This window comes from Podarcis vaucheri, assembly GCF_965113315.1.
Source record: "Podarcis vaucheri genome assembly, chromosome: 4".
Lineage (NCBI taxonomy): Eukaryota > Metazoa > Chordata > Lepidosauria > Squamata > Lacertidae > Podarcis > Podarcis vaucheri.
In genome coordinates, this window is record NC_138762.1 from 24,312,669 (window position 1) to 24,326,515 (window position 13,847).

The 13,847-nt window shown below is 43.4% G+C and overlaps 1 protein-coding gene and 1 long non-coding RNA gene across 4 annotated transcripts; both read right to left on the reverse strand.

Moving 5' to 3' along the window:
* Window positions 1–20: 20 nt before the first annotated feature.
* On the reverse strand, window positions 21–3,414 carry LOC309531670. Its single transcript, XR_014219371.1, has 2 exons — window positions 3,221–3,414; window positions 21–3,053 (listed from the first exon to the last, which is right to left on the reverse strand). It is a non-coding gene; the product is annotated as an uncharacterized lncRNA (long non-coding RNA).
* Window positions 3,415–3,809: 395 nt separating this feature from the next.
* Window positions 3,810–12,133, reverse strand: LOC309531100 (protein MFI-like). Of its 3 annotated transcripts, none has more exons than XM_082220431.1 (6): window positions 12,038–12,133; window positions 10,062–10,128; window positions 8,813–8,933; window positions 6,176–6,268; window positions 5,241–5,294; window positions 3,810–4,033 (listed from the first exon to the last, which is right to left on the reverse strand). In XM_082220431.1, exons 2-6 carry the CDS (start codon window positions 10,097–10,099, stop codon window positions 3,821–3,823), a joined length of 519 nt encoding a protein of 172 aa, XP_082076557.1. In that variant the 5' UTR covers window positions 10,100–10,128; window positions 12,038–12,133; the 3' UTR covers window positions 3,810–3,820. The 3 variants fall into 3 exon arrangements, with proteins under 3 accessions (XP_082076557.1, XP_082076558.1, XP_082076559.1); XM_082220432.1 differs by lacking the exon at window positions 12,038–12,133 and adding an exon at window positions 11,846–11,994; XM_082220433.1 differs by lacking the exon at window positions 12,038–12,133 and adding an exon at window positions 10,787–10,857.
* Between the last annotated feature and the right edge of the window lie 1,714 nt (window positions 12,134–13,847).

Consider the following 13,847-nt stretch of genomic DNA (forward strand, 5'->3'; position numbering starts at 1 on the left):
CAAGGAACAAAACTGCAGCGTAGGTTGAAAAACTCTCTTCCACATGATTTATTCCAGAGAATCCAAAATTTTCAAGAATGAGAAACCAGAAACATAAACTCAAGTAACCAGAAAAGGCTGAAATTTTAGATGAAGATCTTGATTTGCTATACAGATCTGAAGGACCTTTGAATCAGTCATAAACGGACTGAATGCTATAAACACGTAAGGAATGTAAACTATTGTGGTTAGTAATAATACCACAAACAAAAGCTGTTGTTTGAAATGAGTCCATGTTGCTTTAAAACAACCAACCTTGACTTACGGATACTATTGCTGATGTTGTAGATTTGGCTAATGCTGTATTAGGTCAGCAACAAGAAAACATGGTGAATGTGAATAGGATTGCATTGTAAAACGTGTTACATTTTCTCATTGGAATCAATGGGACATGCAGCCCAATCCTTTGCAAGTAGTATAGTGAGGCATACATCCATCTTATGTGCAGTTTTAAACAGCTGCAGCACTTGTGCGGAATTCAGTCCCACTGAACTCAATGGGACTTGCTTCTGAATAGATGTGTAGAGGATTGCACAGAACATAATATTGGGCGGGACTGCAGCTATGATTCATTTTCTCCTCAAACCTGCATCCACAGGATTATTTGCCAAGTATCATATCGGTACCTTTTAAATAAAGCAGCTCCCCTAATTTAATTTTTGGCTTTGGGCATCCGGAATCCAGATGAAAGTGTCACCAAAACAGCACTTTACCAGAGTCACCCACTGCTTACAAAAATGAGTTTGTTTATAAATCTGGGCATGGTGTATAACGGAGATGATGAATCTGAAGATGGTGCTCTTCAGTAGTTTTGGAGAACAACTCCCAATATCACTGACCATTGGCCATGTATTCTGGGCCTGATGGGAGCGGAGAGTCCAAAAACATCTGGAGGGCCACAGGTTCACCCCATCCCTGGTGTAAAATTAAAATATATCCATATGTAGCCAATACCATCAAGGACTAGGATTAATCTCACACCAGTTCATTGGCTCCGTGTGTGACAAACGGGGCTTTGTGGTAGATTGATAAATATGAATTAAGGTTTGCTCTAGAACGACTGGGGTAGGTCTGTGCTTGCCTGATTCTCACTACAGTGGTACCTCGGGTTAAGTACTTAATTCATTCCGGAGGTCCGTTCTTAACCTGAAACTGTTCTTAACCTGAGGCACCACTTTAGCTAATGGGGCCTCCTGCTGCTGCCACGCCGCTGCTGCGCAATTTCTGTTCCCATCCTGAAGCAAAGTTCTTAACCTGAGGTAATATTTCTGGGTTAGCGGAGTCTGTAACCTGAAGCGTATGTAACCCGAGGTAGCTCTGTATACATATTTTCTGTGCACCTAGAAGAGATACATTTGCCTTCCATCAACTTAAGTTTCTTCTTCTTCTTTAGGTTCAGCAGAAATTTTGATTAAATGATACCCCAAGCAAAGCCTTTCTGGTGGTAGGGAATTACGAACAGTTAACTTCATAGGTGATGTGGTTCAATTCCACGACAGAGCTCCATTGGCAGATTTACGCAAGCTTTCCTTTCCTGTTAATGGGGGGTGGGGGGGTGGAATCTTGTTACACAGCAACTTCAAAAGATACTCCAGGGCTTTTACACAGTGACCTAATTTAAAGATCCGGGAGGCAACTTTGAGGTAGGTGCCTATTCTGAAATACAAGATGCGACTTGCATTAATGATAACAACACTAACTCCATTGACAGATTCATACATGTACAACACTTGCTCAGCAACATTAAGAGTTCACCTGTCTGCAAGGCCATTTATGGCACACCTACATTTCATTTGTCTAAGTGGCCTAGAAAACACGCCAGAGGTTAGAATAGTAAGAAATTCAGGGGAGATAAGTATCCCCTCTGTATACTTCCTACAAATAATAATAATAATAATAATAATAATAATTTATTATTTCTTTGCTGCTCCTCTGACTGGGTTGGCTCACCCACTCTGGGCGTCTCCCCAAAAATATTAAAAACACAATAAGACACCAACCATTTAAAACTTCCCTGGCCTTCGGATGTCTTTTAAAAGTCAGATAGATGTTTCTTTCCTTGACATTTGACACATGGCGGGCACAACTACCGAGAAGGCCCTCTGCCTGGGTCCCTGTAACCTTACTTCTCACAGTGAGGGAACCACCAGAAGGCCCTCGGAGCTATATCTCAGTGTCTGGGGCTGAACAATGGGGGTGGAGATGCTCCTTCAGAGCAAGTTGCCTTACATCATTAGATCAATTATTCGGGCTCAGCACTGACTGTATCAGGGATGAGGAACCCGTAGTCTTCCAGTTGTTGGACTCCCAACTCCCAGGAGCCTTCATCCAGCATGGCTGATGATCAGATATAATGGGAGTTGGTCCCCAACAACATCAGGAGGGGAACAAGATATCTATCCCTGGACTATGCTAAAAATCAGCTAACAGCTTTAACCTAAAGTCTTGTTCAAGCTCTGCTATGTGGCATCCTATAATTTGGGACTGAACCTATGACCTTTTTACACGCAAAGCCACCGATTCAGATGGGAATTGAGACTCAGGGTTAGTAGCTGCTTACAGAATTTGTAGCTGAAGTGATATTTGAAGGAGGGAGTCATTCTGTTTTTACATGGGGAAATGTGGTACCCCCGCCCCACAAACACCAATGCACCTGGTAATGTTGCCCTAGGCTCCCTTTGGGAGGAAGGGTGGGATCTAAACTCAACAAATAATTAACAAAACAGCCCATAGTTCTACCACTTCATTCTATACAATGTGCAGAACTGCTCTTAAAAGTGTTTCAGTCATTAAACAGCAGGATCTGGTTTAGACAAGGAATATGAAGAAACAGAGCAATTTCTCTCCATCGCTAATAAAAATTAAGCATCTATGCCAAGACAGCTGGTAAAGTCGCTAAGGGAGGGTGTGTGAACTGCGGAGACCCTGTTCATAATCACACTCTAGGTGTAAACTCACTGATAATCTCGGGTGCTCTCAAGCCCTAGTTGTATTACACAGTAAATAACACTGACCTGCCTTTTTTTAATGCTTTTTATTAATTTTTAACATAAATATACAATTTTGATCCAAATTTTCACAAATTCCATACTTTTGGACTTCCTTCAACTTCTCTGACGATCATCCATACTTAACTCATGCTTACGTATTTCTTCTGTTCTCTATTGCCATTAGTACTGACCTGCCTTAACTGGCTGCTGCGAGGATCAAGGAGACAAATTATGTGGAGTGCTTTGAAAGTGATCTAGAAAACTAGCCCCATAAACACTTCATGCAAGTGAAGGACACAGTTTGTCTGAGAGCTTTCCTCACCATTATATATTCTCTGTTCAGATTTTTAAAAGGCACACATGGCAACTTGTAGAGGAAACAGAGCAAAGGGCGGGACTGCAGCTATGATTCATTTTCTCCTCAAACCTGGGCAGCTCCCAACAAAATCTTAAAAATTCAATAAAACATCAAACATTAAAAACTTCCCTAAACAGGACTGCCTTCAGATGCCTTCTAAAAGTCAGATAGTTGTTTCTCCTTGACATCTGATGGGAGGGTATTCCACAGGGTGGGCGTCGCTACCGAGAAGGCCCTCTGCCTGGTTCCTGTAACCTCACTTTTCGCAGTGAGGGAACCGCCAGAAGGCCCTCGGAGCTGGACCTCAGTGTCCGGTCTGAATGATGGGGGTGGAGAGGCTCCTACAGGTATATTAGCACCACCAGGCACCTTGTCATGTCATATAAATTAGCTTTGCTGGTATTTGAGAATGATGCAGCAGATGAAAATGCTTTTATTTTCTTACTCTGTTGGAAAGGAGTCTCCAGCCATTATTCTCTATGCGTTGGTACCAATCCCTGTGATCGTCAAAACTTGCTTCCTGGAAACTTCGTCGTTGCCTTGACTTGGCTGCTAGCTTTGCGTAGTCTTTGGGACTGTTTGCACATAGATCCACAACAGGTCTGTGGGTAAATATCTTGTAATATACACATGGAGGAAACTTCACCTGCAGAGATATTTACAATTTTAAAATGAGAAACTTGATTATTGACTACTGCACTTTTTAAAAAAAGTGTTATTGTTATTTTTTTAATTCTCTGTTGGTTGTCGTAAATGGCCCTTAATTTTAGTTCCTCTCAGAACTGGAAGCAGACTGGATTCTGCATTTCCCTAAAACTTACATTTAGGGCCTATGATGGAACTTATTATCGTTTGCATTTGACAGACTGGAGAACAGAAAGCAATTTTTACAGGTATTTAATTCAAATGAGCAGAAATAACATGTAGGACTCATCTTCCCAGGTCGACCATTTAATTGCTAAGATAAAATCCTTCTCCCTGATGTATTAGCTTTTCATGTAGATGAAGATTACTTTTCTAGGGAGAGTATTAGAGTCTGAAAATCTCAATTTTATTAATTTATATTTAACAGACTTCAAAATATGCAATATAAAGTATGTAAGATGTTTAGGGACGCAGGTGGCGCTGTGGGTTAAACCACAGAGCCTAGGACTTGCCGATCAGAAGGTTGGCAGTTCGAATCCCCGTAACGGGGTGAGCTCCCGTTGCTCGGTCCCTGCTCCTGCCCACCTAGCAGTTCAAAAGCACGTCAAAGTGCAAGTAGATAAATAGGTACCTCTCCAGCAGGAAGGTAAACGGTGTTTCTGTGTGCTGCTCTGGCTCGCCAGAAGTGGCTTAGTCATGCTGGCCACATGACCCGGAAGCTGTACGCCGGCTCCCTTGGCCACTAAAGCGAGATGAGCGCCACAACCCCAGAGTCGGTCACGACTGGACCTAATGGTCAGGGGTCCCTTTACCTTTACCTTAAGATGTTTAGGTATCATTTGCACTTTTGACATTCATCTAAACCAAGGGTGAGGAATGCTTTTCAGCCTGGGGGCCTCATTCCATTCACAGCAATCTTCCTAGGGCCACATGCCAGCTGTGGGCAGAGCAATGAACCACAATCTTATCTTTGTGCAGGAGACTAATTGCCATACATACTGCCATACTATTCTCCATCCAGACAAGCAAGGGGCATTAGCAGAGTTCAAGAATACATTCCAGGCAGGTGAAAACACTGGAGGTGTCATGCAAAACAAGCCTGGGGAGAAATGGAGTGACCCAGGGAGATTGCCAGGCAGAGAGGTCGGGAAGACCACATTTGGTTCCTGGGCCTGAGATGCCCCACCCCTAATGTAAGTTATACTTACCCCACCTAGTCTGAATCTTATATGAATCCCTGCTGCAGCATCTATAAATCCTGCCTGTAACCAAAGGAAAATAATTATGGCATTTTGTTTGTTATGAGACCCTTGGAGAACAGATATGTCTAAGCTTTTTGGGTTGTAGACTCTTGTTTAGCTCCCTATTTCTCTTAAATCTTGATTACTGCTTTGCTTTGTTGTTGTTGCTGTTCTAGCCAGTTAACAATAATTATTTGCAAACCTAGTTTATAGCGCATTAAGGAGCTCCAATCCTATACCTAATTACCTGCAGAAATTTGGCTGGAACAATTAATCTAAAATTATATAAACTGACTGCTTCATGGAGATTTCAAAATTATGACTAGCAAGATGAGGCAGGGGAAAAAAGGAGGACAGGCAGGTAGGCAAACAGGTTTTAAAATATTGATTTGCAAAACTCACTTTCAGCACACTAATGCTGCAATTCTGTACCTACATACCTGAAGGTAAGCTCCACTGAGCATACAAAGATTCAGAGTATCATAGAATTGTTGAGCTGGAAGAGAAGGGCACCCAGTCCAACCCCCTGCAGTGCAGGAATACATATAGGATACATATAGCAATACTTATAGGATTGTGATGTCAAAGCACATTAAATGTGTCTACTGGAGTCAAAACTGAGTGTTTCATAGCAACAGACACAGTTAATTATTGGTATTATAATTTACTGTCAACAGGTCTACAGTATGTAGCTCTCTAAAACGTCTCTTGAGTAGTCAGCCATTTTAATAATTGCTATGTATCGCTTTTAAGTATTTTTATGTTGTTGTAACCCCCCCCAAAGTTTTGCAAGAGGGTAGTGTATAAATACTATTATGCATGAATAACAGATAAATAAATAATAGTTGACAGTAGTGAAACAGTGAAGTTAAAACAATGATCCTCTTCAATCTAACCCTTACCTCTTTAGGATCAATGAACCTCATCAGATGATAAGGTTCTCCGCATATTCTAAAGGAAATTAGGTCTTTATAGTAGTCAAACACACCGATATCCTGGCCACAAGAGATAAATAACTGTTGTTATTGTGGGAAGCCACCCAGAGTAACTGTGGCAATCCAGTCAGATGGGTGGGATACAAGAAATTCATCATTATTAGTATTATTATTATTATTACCCCCACCATTATAGTTTGTGAATAATTTTTTAAAAAAAAAAGTTCAAAGGCCAATACATCCTGGCAAGAAATTGTGGACTCTTCTTCTCCCCTTGCTTTAAAAGAATCAAGTAGCTTTCTCTGTTCCGAACAGCTTAAGGAAGGGCTGGGACTCCTTAGCAGAGCACACACTCTGCATGCAGACAGTCTCAAATTCAATCGCTGGCATTTCCAGGTAAGATTGAGAAAGATCACTGTCTGAATGCCCCTGGGGAGCTGCTGTGTGGATTTAACACTGAGATAGATTGTCTGACTCAATATAAGGCAGTCTCCTACGTTGCAGATGATGAGGGGTGGGTGGGAATTCACCTGCACCCCTGGAGAACTGCTGCTAGCCAGAGCAGACAAGGCTGGTGTACATGGTCTCAAGTTTCACACTGGACAACTGGTTCAAGAAGACCTTGTATAATGCTTTTTCTGAAAAGATCATGCATGAACTTTAGGTTACAAGAGGCAATGGCAACCCAGGGCACTTTACCATTGACTAGTGCCTCTTTGTGACATATATTTATAGGCAGTCACACAGACAGATACTCTCATCCAAGTACTGTATATGACTTTTATTTGGAGGAACTTGTAATCATGTTTGGCTTTCCCTTCTCAATGCTTCATCTTGCCCCAATTCTTGGGGCAAGCAGTTTCTCCCCACTTTATGCTTTGCTCTGTAAACCTTTCACTAGAGGGTTTTTCTCCTAAGTTGCAGTGATACGCAATACAGGCAGCTCCCAATTTATGTGGGGGTGACATTCCAAGGCACTGTGCGTTTAAGTGAAATCGTGTATATTTGAAACACCATTGAAAAAGTCTGCAAACACCCCATTCAAGTCAGTTTTGTAACATTTTAATATGATTTGGGGGTCACTACAGAGGAATGGAAGCTTTCTTTCTGGAACTAAGATCAGCTGGGGTTCTTATTTGATGTCTCTGGGATCATGATAGGAAAGGAAGGACTAAGACTCTTCTCCCTCCCCACAGCTGTAATTCTCCTCAAAAATCCCATCAGGTGCTATTTCTATTTCAAAAATGACATGTTAATTGCTTTCATATGGTAGGCTATAAAATAAGGCAGGCATGGGAAACCTTTGGCCCTCCAGATGTCACTGAACTTCAAACTTCCATCAGAGCCAGCCCACCCAAGAGGCAGCGTGAAGCATCTGCTTCAGGTGGTGGAAGCGCAAGAGGCGGTGCCCCCATAGGCGCCGACTCCATGGGGCCTGAGGGGGCCCGAGCCCCCTCAAAAAATTGTTGGGGGGGGGCTCCGCCCCCCCAATAATCTCGGGCGCCCCTCCAGCAGAGCGCCACCGCCGCCCCTCCCCCAGCCCAAAATGCACAGCATCGGGCTGCATGCCTCCTGCCCTCCCTCCCGAGCAAAAGCTCCACCCAATTTCCTTCGGAGCTGATTAATAGGCGCAGCACGCTCTCCCCTATTCGCTCACGAGGAGGCGGCGCCACTTTATCTGCATATTCATGAACTTATTTATTATTCATGAGCTTTCGCGGGCTCCCCCAATATTTTTTATAAGTCGGCGCCCCTGGGTGCCCCTGCTCATGGGGTAGAGAAGACGAGCAGCCGCATCTAGCAAAACACTGCTGCTCAGCAGTGGGAAGCTCTTGCTATTGCCGAGAAGTGGTGGAGGCGCAGCAGGGAGGTGAGGCAGGGAGCAGCACATTCCCATTTCGCCTCAGGTGGCAAAATGGGATGGGTCGCCTCAGACTCCCATCACTCCTGAAGACTGGCCATGCTTGCTGCGGCTGAAAGGAGTTCTAGTTCAGCAGCATCTGGAGGGCCGAAGGTTCCCCACGCCTGGTACAGTACAATGGTACCTCGGGTTACATACACTTCAGGTTACAGAATCCGCTAACCCAGAATATTACCTCAGGTTAAGAACTTTGCTTCAGAAATCGTGCTCTGGTGGCGTGGCGGCAGTGTAAGGCCCCAGTGGAGGCCCCATTAGCTAAAGTGGTGCTTCAGGTTAAGAACAGTTTCAGGTTAAGAACAGACCTCCAGAACGAATTAAGTTCTTAACCTGAGGTACCACTGTATATGGTTATAATTTGAACCTCAGGTACAGGAATACCAGGCTGACAAGCTAAAGTGCAGTCCATGTGCTACATCACCAATAAGGTTATTATTTCATTTTAATTTATTTATTTTTTATATCCTGCCTTTTCCCCAGACTGGGACTCAAGGCGGCTTACAGATAAAAATACAAAAACACAGATAAACATTTACCATTGTTCCTTGGAGTTACAACATTGATTATAGTTATATGCTATGATCTAGAAAACCACAGAAAATTAAAACCAAAACCAAAAAACCTATCTAACCCCAGAAGCAGATTATTCTGAGGAAATGTATAGAGAAGTAGCACTTCCAACTTACCAGCCATCTTTTCCAGGCTCTCTGAATAACCGTTGCTGCTCTGCTTTTTTTTTCATGTTCCTCACTGAGGTACAATTCTACGACAGCATCCGTTCTGGATGTTGAATGTCTTGAATGTTTCCTTCAAATAAAACATTTTAAGATATATCATTCAAACAATTAGCAATTCATTAGTTTTGCATATTTTTTTTTACTTCCCTCATTAAAAAAATTACACAAGATAATTTTGTCTATAACCAGAACTTGACTTACTATTTTACATTTCATAATTTAGGTGAGATATTGACAAACAAAACTATCACACAAGACATATATAGTTTCTGCAGAAAACATAGAAAAAAATAAAAGCAAAAGTAGAATGCCCCCTGCAAGGATGGAAACCAGGAGGTAATAAATGCTGGTGGGTTTAATAAAGAAAAGCATTTTTTACAATAGTTTCAGTAATAGATAGTAACATAATCTAAACTCTTTGAACTTACAAGTTTATTCTTTTACGATCCACAATGATAACAACATACACTCAACTTAAAAATGGCTTGCTTCTACTATATCATGCAGAAGTGATGCACTGGAAGTTATAGGCTTTCATACATTCTCTGGGTATTTCATTCTCTGGGTATTTACTCAGGAGTAATTTCCGGCTTGCTGATCAAAAGGTTGGCAGTTCGAATCCCCGCGATGGGGTGAGCTCCTGTTGCTCGGTCCCTGCTCCTGCCAACTTAGCAGTTCGAAAGCATGTCAAAGTGCAAGTAGATAAATAGGTACTGCTCCGGCAGGAAGGTAAACGGTGTTTCCGAGCGCTGCTCTGGTTCGCCAGAAGCGGCTTAGTCATGCTGGCCACATGACCCGGAAGCTGTACGCCGGCTCCCTCGGCCAATAAAGTGAGATGAGCGCCGCAACCCCTGAGTCGTCCGCGACTGGACCTAATGGTCAGGGGTCCCTTTACCTAATTTCCGGTAAATTCAATGGGGCTTACACACTTACTCAGGAGTAAGACCCACAGAATTCAACAGAGCTTAGCTCTGAGTAAAAATGCATAGAATAGGGCTGTTTGTTATCTTTTAGGTACAGGCAACTTCCCACCTGCACTCCAGACACACAAGTCCAGCCCATCCCATTACACCCCTGCCCCTTTCCACCCTCTTCTGGGTCTGAAAATGACATGTGCATTGGTGGTCGCATGCCAATTGAAAGTGCGCAAAATGGCTGCTACTTGTATATGCTTATATCATTAAATTTACAGACTTACCCACGCTTTTGTTGGCTTCTGGAGGGTTTAATTTCCATTGCAGAAAAATGCTTGGACCTGGATTATCCTATACAAAGAACCAATGGACCAGAACAAGGATTTATCGCTCATTTTCCTGACTTTATGAAAACTAATTATGTGCACTAAATGAAGAACGGCATCGGGAAAATAGTGGTTGCCTTCTATACAGCACCAATTTTCATTCACACACATATAAGTACGTTGTTGGAGAAGCAAAATGGAACTTTTCAAAAAGATGGACAGAAACAGTATTGCACAAACCCCTCTCTCTATCTAATAGGATCCTTGGTGTTTCTTCACAGATTTAAGAGCAGGGCTGGCCCAAGACACTTTTGCCCCTGAGGTGAACCACAAAATGGTGCCAGGGCATAAGGAGCGAGTGAAGATCTACACCAGGAACAAGGGTGAAATAAGGATCTACATCGGGAACTAGGGTAGGGTGGGGGAATCAAGTCAACCTTACTCGATGGTTGAAGTGGGTATCAAAAGCAGTTGTGGCGGGGAGAAAGGGGCCCATTTTGAACTAGGCAGGTACAGCACCCAGGAGAAAACAGAGGGTAGCCCTCACAATTTCCTGCCTAGGGCTGGGAGGAGACCAGCCGTGCCTCACAGAGTGCACCAGCGGCAGCATCCATTGCATTCCTTGGAGGACGGATCTGCTGCCCCAATACTGTACATCCTGCCACCTGAGGCAGTCGCCTCACCTTGGTCACAGGTGGGCCAGCCTTGAATAAGAACGCTTCAGACAATGTAGTTTACAAACTGCTGCCCTAATCTACAAAGTAAACAAAACTGGATTTGAATAAAAAATAACAAGCCAATTTGTTATTTGTTATTATTTGTCATTTGTTATTGTTATACAATTTATTTAAATGAAAATAAAAGTGGCTTCATCGACGCGTCTTCTAGATTGCATTGTAAATGCTTAGTAACAGTCGCATTTAGATTGGATTGCAGCAATGTACTCTATCTGTGAAGCTGCCTTTGCAGGTGGTTTGGAAACTTCAACTGGTTAAAAGGAATCTGATAGATTATTACCCGGGGGCCAATAGATCAGGTCATACGAGTTCAATATTAAGCCGTCTCCATTTGCAACCAGTGTACTTCTGACCTCCATTCAAAGTTCTCTCTTTTGGGGCATAAGGGTTGGAATAGCATTGGTACATGATACCTCCCCAAATGTATCTGCGCAAACATTAAGATTAGCTTCAGAGCACCTGCTCTGTATTTTTCTCTGACAATAGGTAGGAAAACACAAACTGGGGGGGGGGGTGTCTTTTCAGTGGTGGTGCCAAGACTTTTAAAACATTTTATGAGAGGCGCCTGCGTGGCTCCCTCTTTAAGGACTTTTAGGCAGCAGGCAAAGACTATAGGCTTCTTCAAAACTTCAAAGGGACTTTCCCAGGGAAGAGTAAATCAGGATTTAAAAGCGAGTCATGGGTGCTTCCAGACTGCTGCTATTTAAGGTGGGATTCAGGTTGTGTAATTGTCGAGTCTGTTTGGCAGTTTTGCGTGCGCACACACAAATACCCTGCACTTCCCCCAAAAAACTGATTTTTTTGCGGTAAGGAAAGTGATGGAAATTTATACTGGAAAGCAGGGTGGGTGTAGTGCAGACAACACTTGCTGATATGCCAGGTAATCTAACTTCCCCACAAACAGGGAATGCGCCTTCAACAGCAAACAAATAAGGACGAATGCCAAATAAACCACCCGTCTGGAAGAGCCCTTCGTCACCAAGGAGAAGGCCAAAGAAGCCCCACCTGAAAGTGAGGAAGCGTCACCACACAAACAGAACCTCTGCGTGCGCGCACGTGTGAATGCTCAAAAAAATGCGTGCACGGGTTCTACCATATTCCCGTCCCCGTTTCTGCGCCCCCCGAGTGCAGTGGTGGCGGCTTCCCCCCTCCTCGGAGCCTCCCTTGCCCTCGTCCCACCCCCGGGTCCCTTTTTACCCTCGCGCCCATAAGGAAGCGGCCTTCGTCTCTCCGCGTCCCGCTCGCGGGGTGTTTTCCGGTTGCCATAGGAACCCCGGAGGCTTCTCGGCCTAGTCCCTTCCCCGGCCTGAGGCGAGCCAGGGAGGGGCGTGAAGAGGAGCCCCGGGTGGAAGAGGGGAAGGCAGGCGGAGCGGCGCAGCTTCGGCCCGGTCTAGCTTCATTGCCGTTGGGAAGGTCCATCCGTCTTCGAAAACGGGCGCGATAAATACATAAAAAGAAATTAGCAGCCTTGTTTCTGCCCATGTTAACAAGAGCTATTTTATTATCAGAAATTAGTAGCAGGTGAAGTTGTTGTCGGTTTTTTTTTTGCAATCACCTGTGAATGGCAACAGAGCAAAGGCTCTAAAAGAGGCAACTGCAAAAAATTATTATTATTATTATTAGCACTTTTCCCGGGGAGTCATTCTTTTTTTAACTGATCCTTTAAGGACTTCGGAGGGCGTTGCTTTTGTTTTTGTTTTATTTTGGTTGTGTATTTCATGTTTTTATATTGCAATTTTATCTTGCGAACTGCCCCCCCCCCCCGCCAAGACCTGTGGGTATAGGGCAGTATATACATTTAATAAATAATAACAGTAATAAATAATAACCCATGAAATTATATTGCGAAGAGTTATCCTCAGCCCTCAGGAAAAGGTGGAATATAAAGCCACGCCATAAATAATACACCTCCGAAACCACAAGATCTAGCATGTCTATCCCAGGTCAATTATAATTACTCCTAGCTAGTTCCAATAGGGAAGAATTAAGGGGCATTAGTTCTTAGTTAATTAAGTTCAGAGATTCCCAAATTGGTTAACAGGCTACCAGCAGCCCAGGGCTTCATTCAGCTGGTTTGCAACATGCCTGTGGATTTGGAGACGACATATCCATCACACTAAATATTTACATTGATTTTTTAAAATGTTACTTTTGTTTCTTATACTTTATTTTATTGTATTCATCTATGTTTTGAATTCTGTGGAATTCAATTTGTTGTAAGAAGTAAAAGACACAATAAAAATACAATTCAGAAACAGTGTCTAGCACAGTGCATTACAATTGCTACAACAGGTAGAAAATGTCATTAAGTGATCCAACAAGTTTTCATGTGGTTTGTGTGTGTGCGCGCACAGGCATGGGAGGTGGGCAAGTTTGGGAACGACAGTCCTGGTTAACTGGTCCCATCACCTCCTGGCAAATAGAAGGGGAAGAAATGGAGGCAGTGAGAGATTTTACTTTCTTGGGTTCCATGATCACTGCAGATGGTGACAGCAATCACGAAATTAAAAGATGCCTGCTTCTTGGGAGAAAAGCAATGACAAACCTAGACAGCATCTTAAAAAGCAGAGACATCACCTTGCTGACAAAGGTCTGTATAGTTAAAGCTATGATTTTCCCAGTAGTGATGTATGGAAGTGAGAGCTGGACCATAAAGATGGCTGATCGCCGAAGAATCAATGCTTTTGAATTATGGTGCTGGAGGAGACTCTTGAGAGTTCCATGGACTGCAAGAAGATCAAACGTATCCATTCTGAAGGAAATCAGCCCTGAGTGCTCACTGGAAGGACAGATCCTGAAGCTGAGGCTCCAATACTTTGGCCACCTCATGAGAAGACTCCCTGGAAAAGACCCCGATGCTGGGAAAGATTGAGGGCACAAGGAGAAGGGGACAACAGAGGATGAGATGGTTGGACAGTGTTTTCGAAGCTACAAACATGAGTCTGACCTAACTGCGGGAGGCAGTGGAAGACAGGAGTGCCTGGCATGCTCTGGTCCATGGGGTCAC

Bases quoted from the DNA above. Each gene is read 5' to 3' on its own strand.
- LOC309531100 (XM_082220431.1), bottom strand. From the start codon at position 10,099: ATGGAAATTAAACCCTCCAGAAGCCAACAAAAGCGTGG. The intron at 8,934-10,061 runs GTAAGTCTGTAA...TTTTATTTGAAG, and splicing joins AGAAGCCAACAAAAGCGTGG to GAAACATTCAAGACATTCAA. The intron at 5,295-6,175 runs GTAAGGGTTAGA...CTTTGGTTACAG, and splicing joins GGTTCATTGATCCTAAAGAG to GCAGGATTTATAGATGCTGC.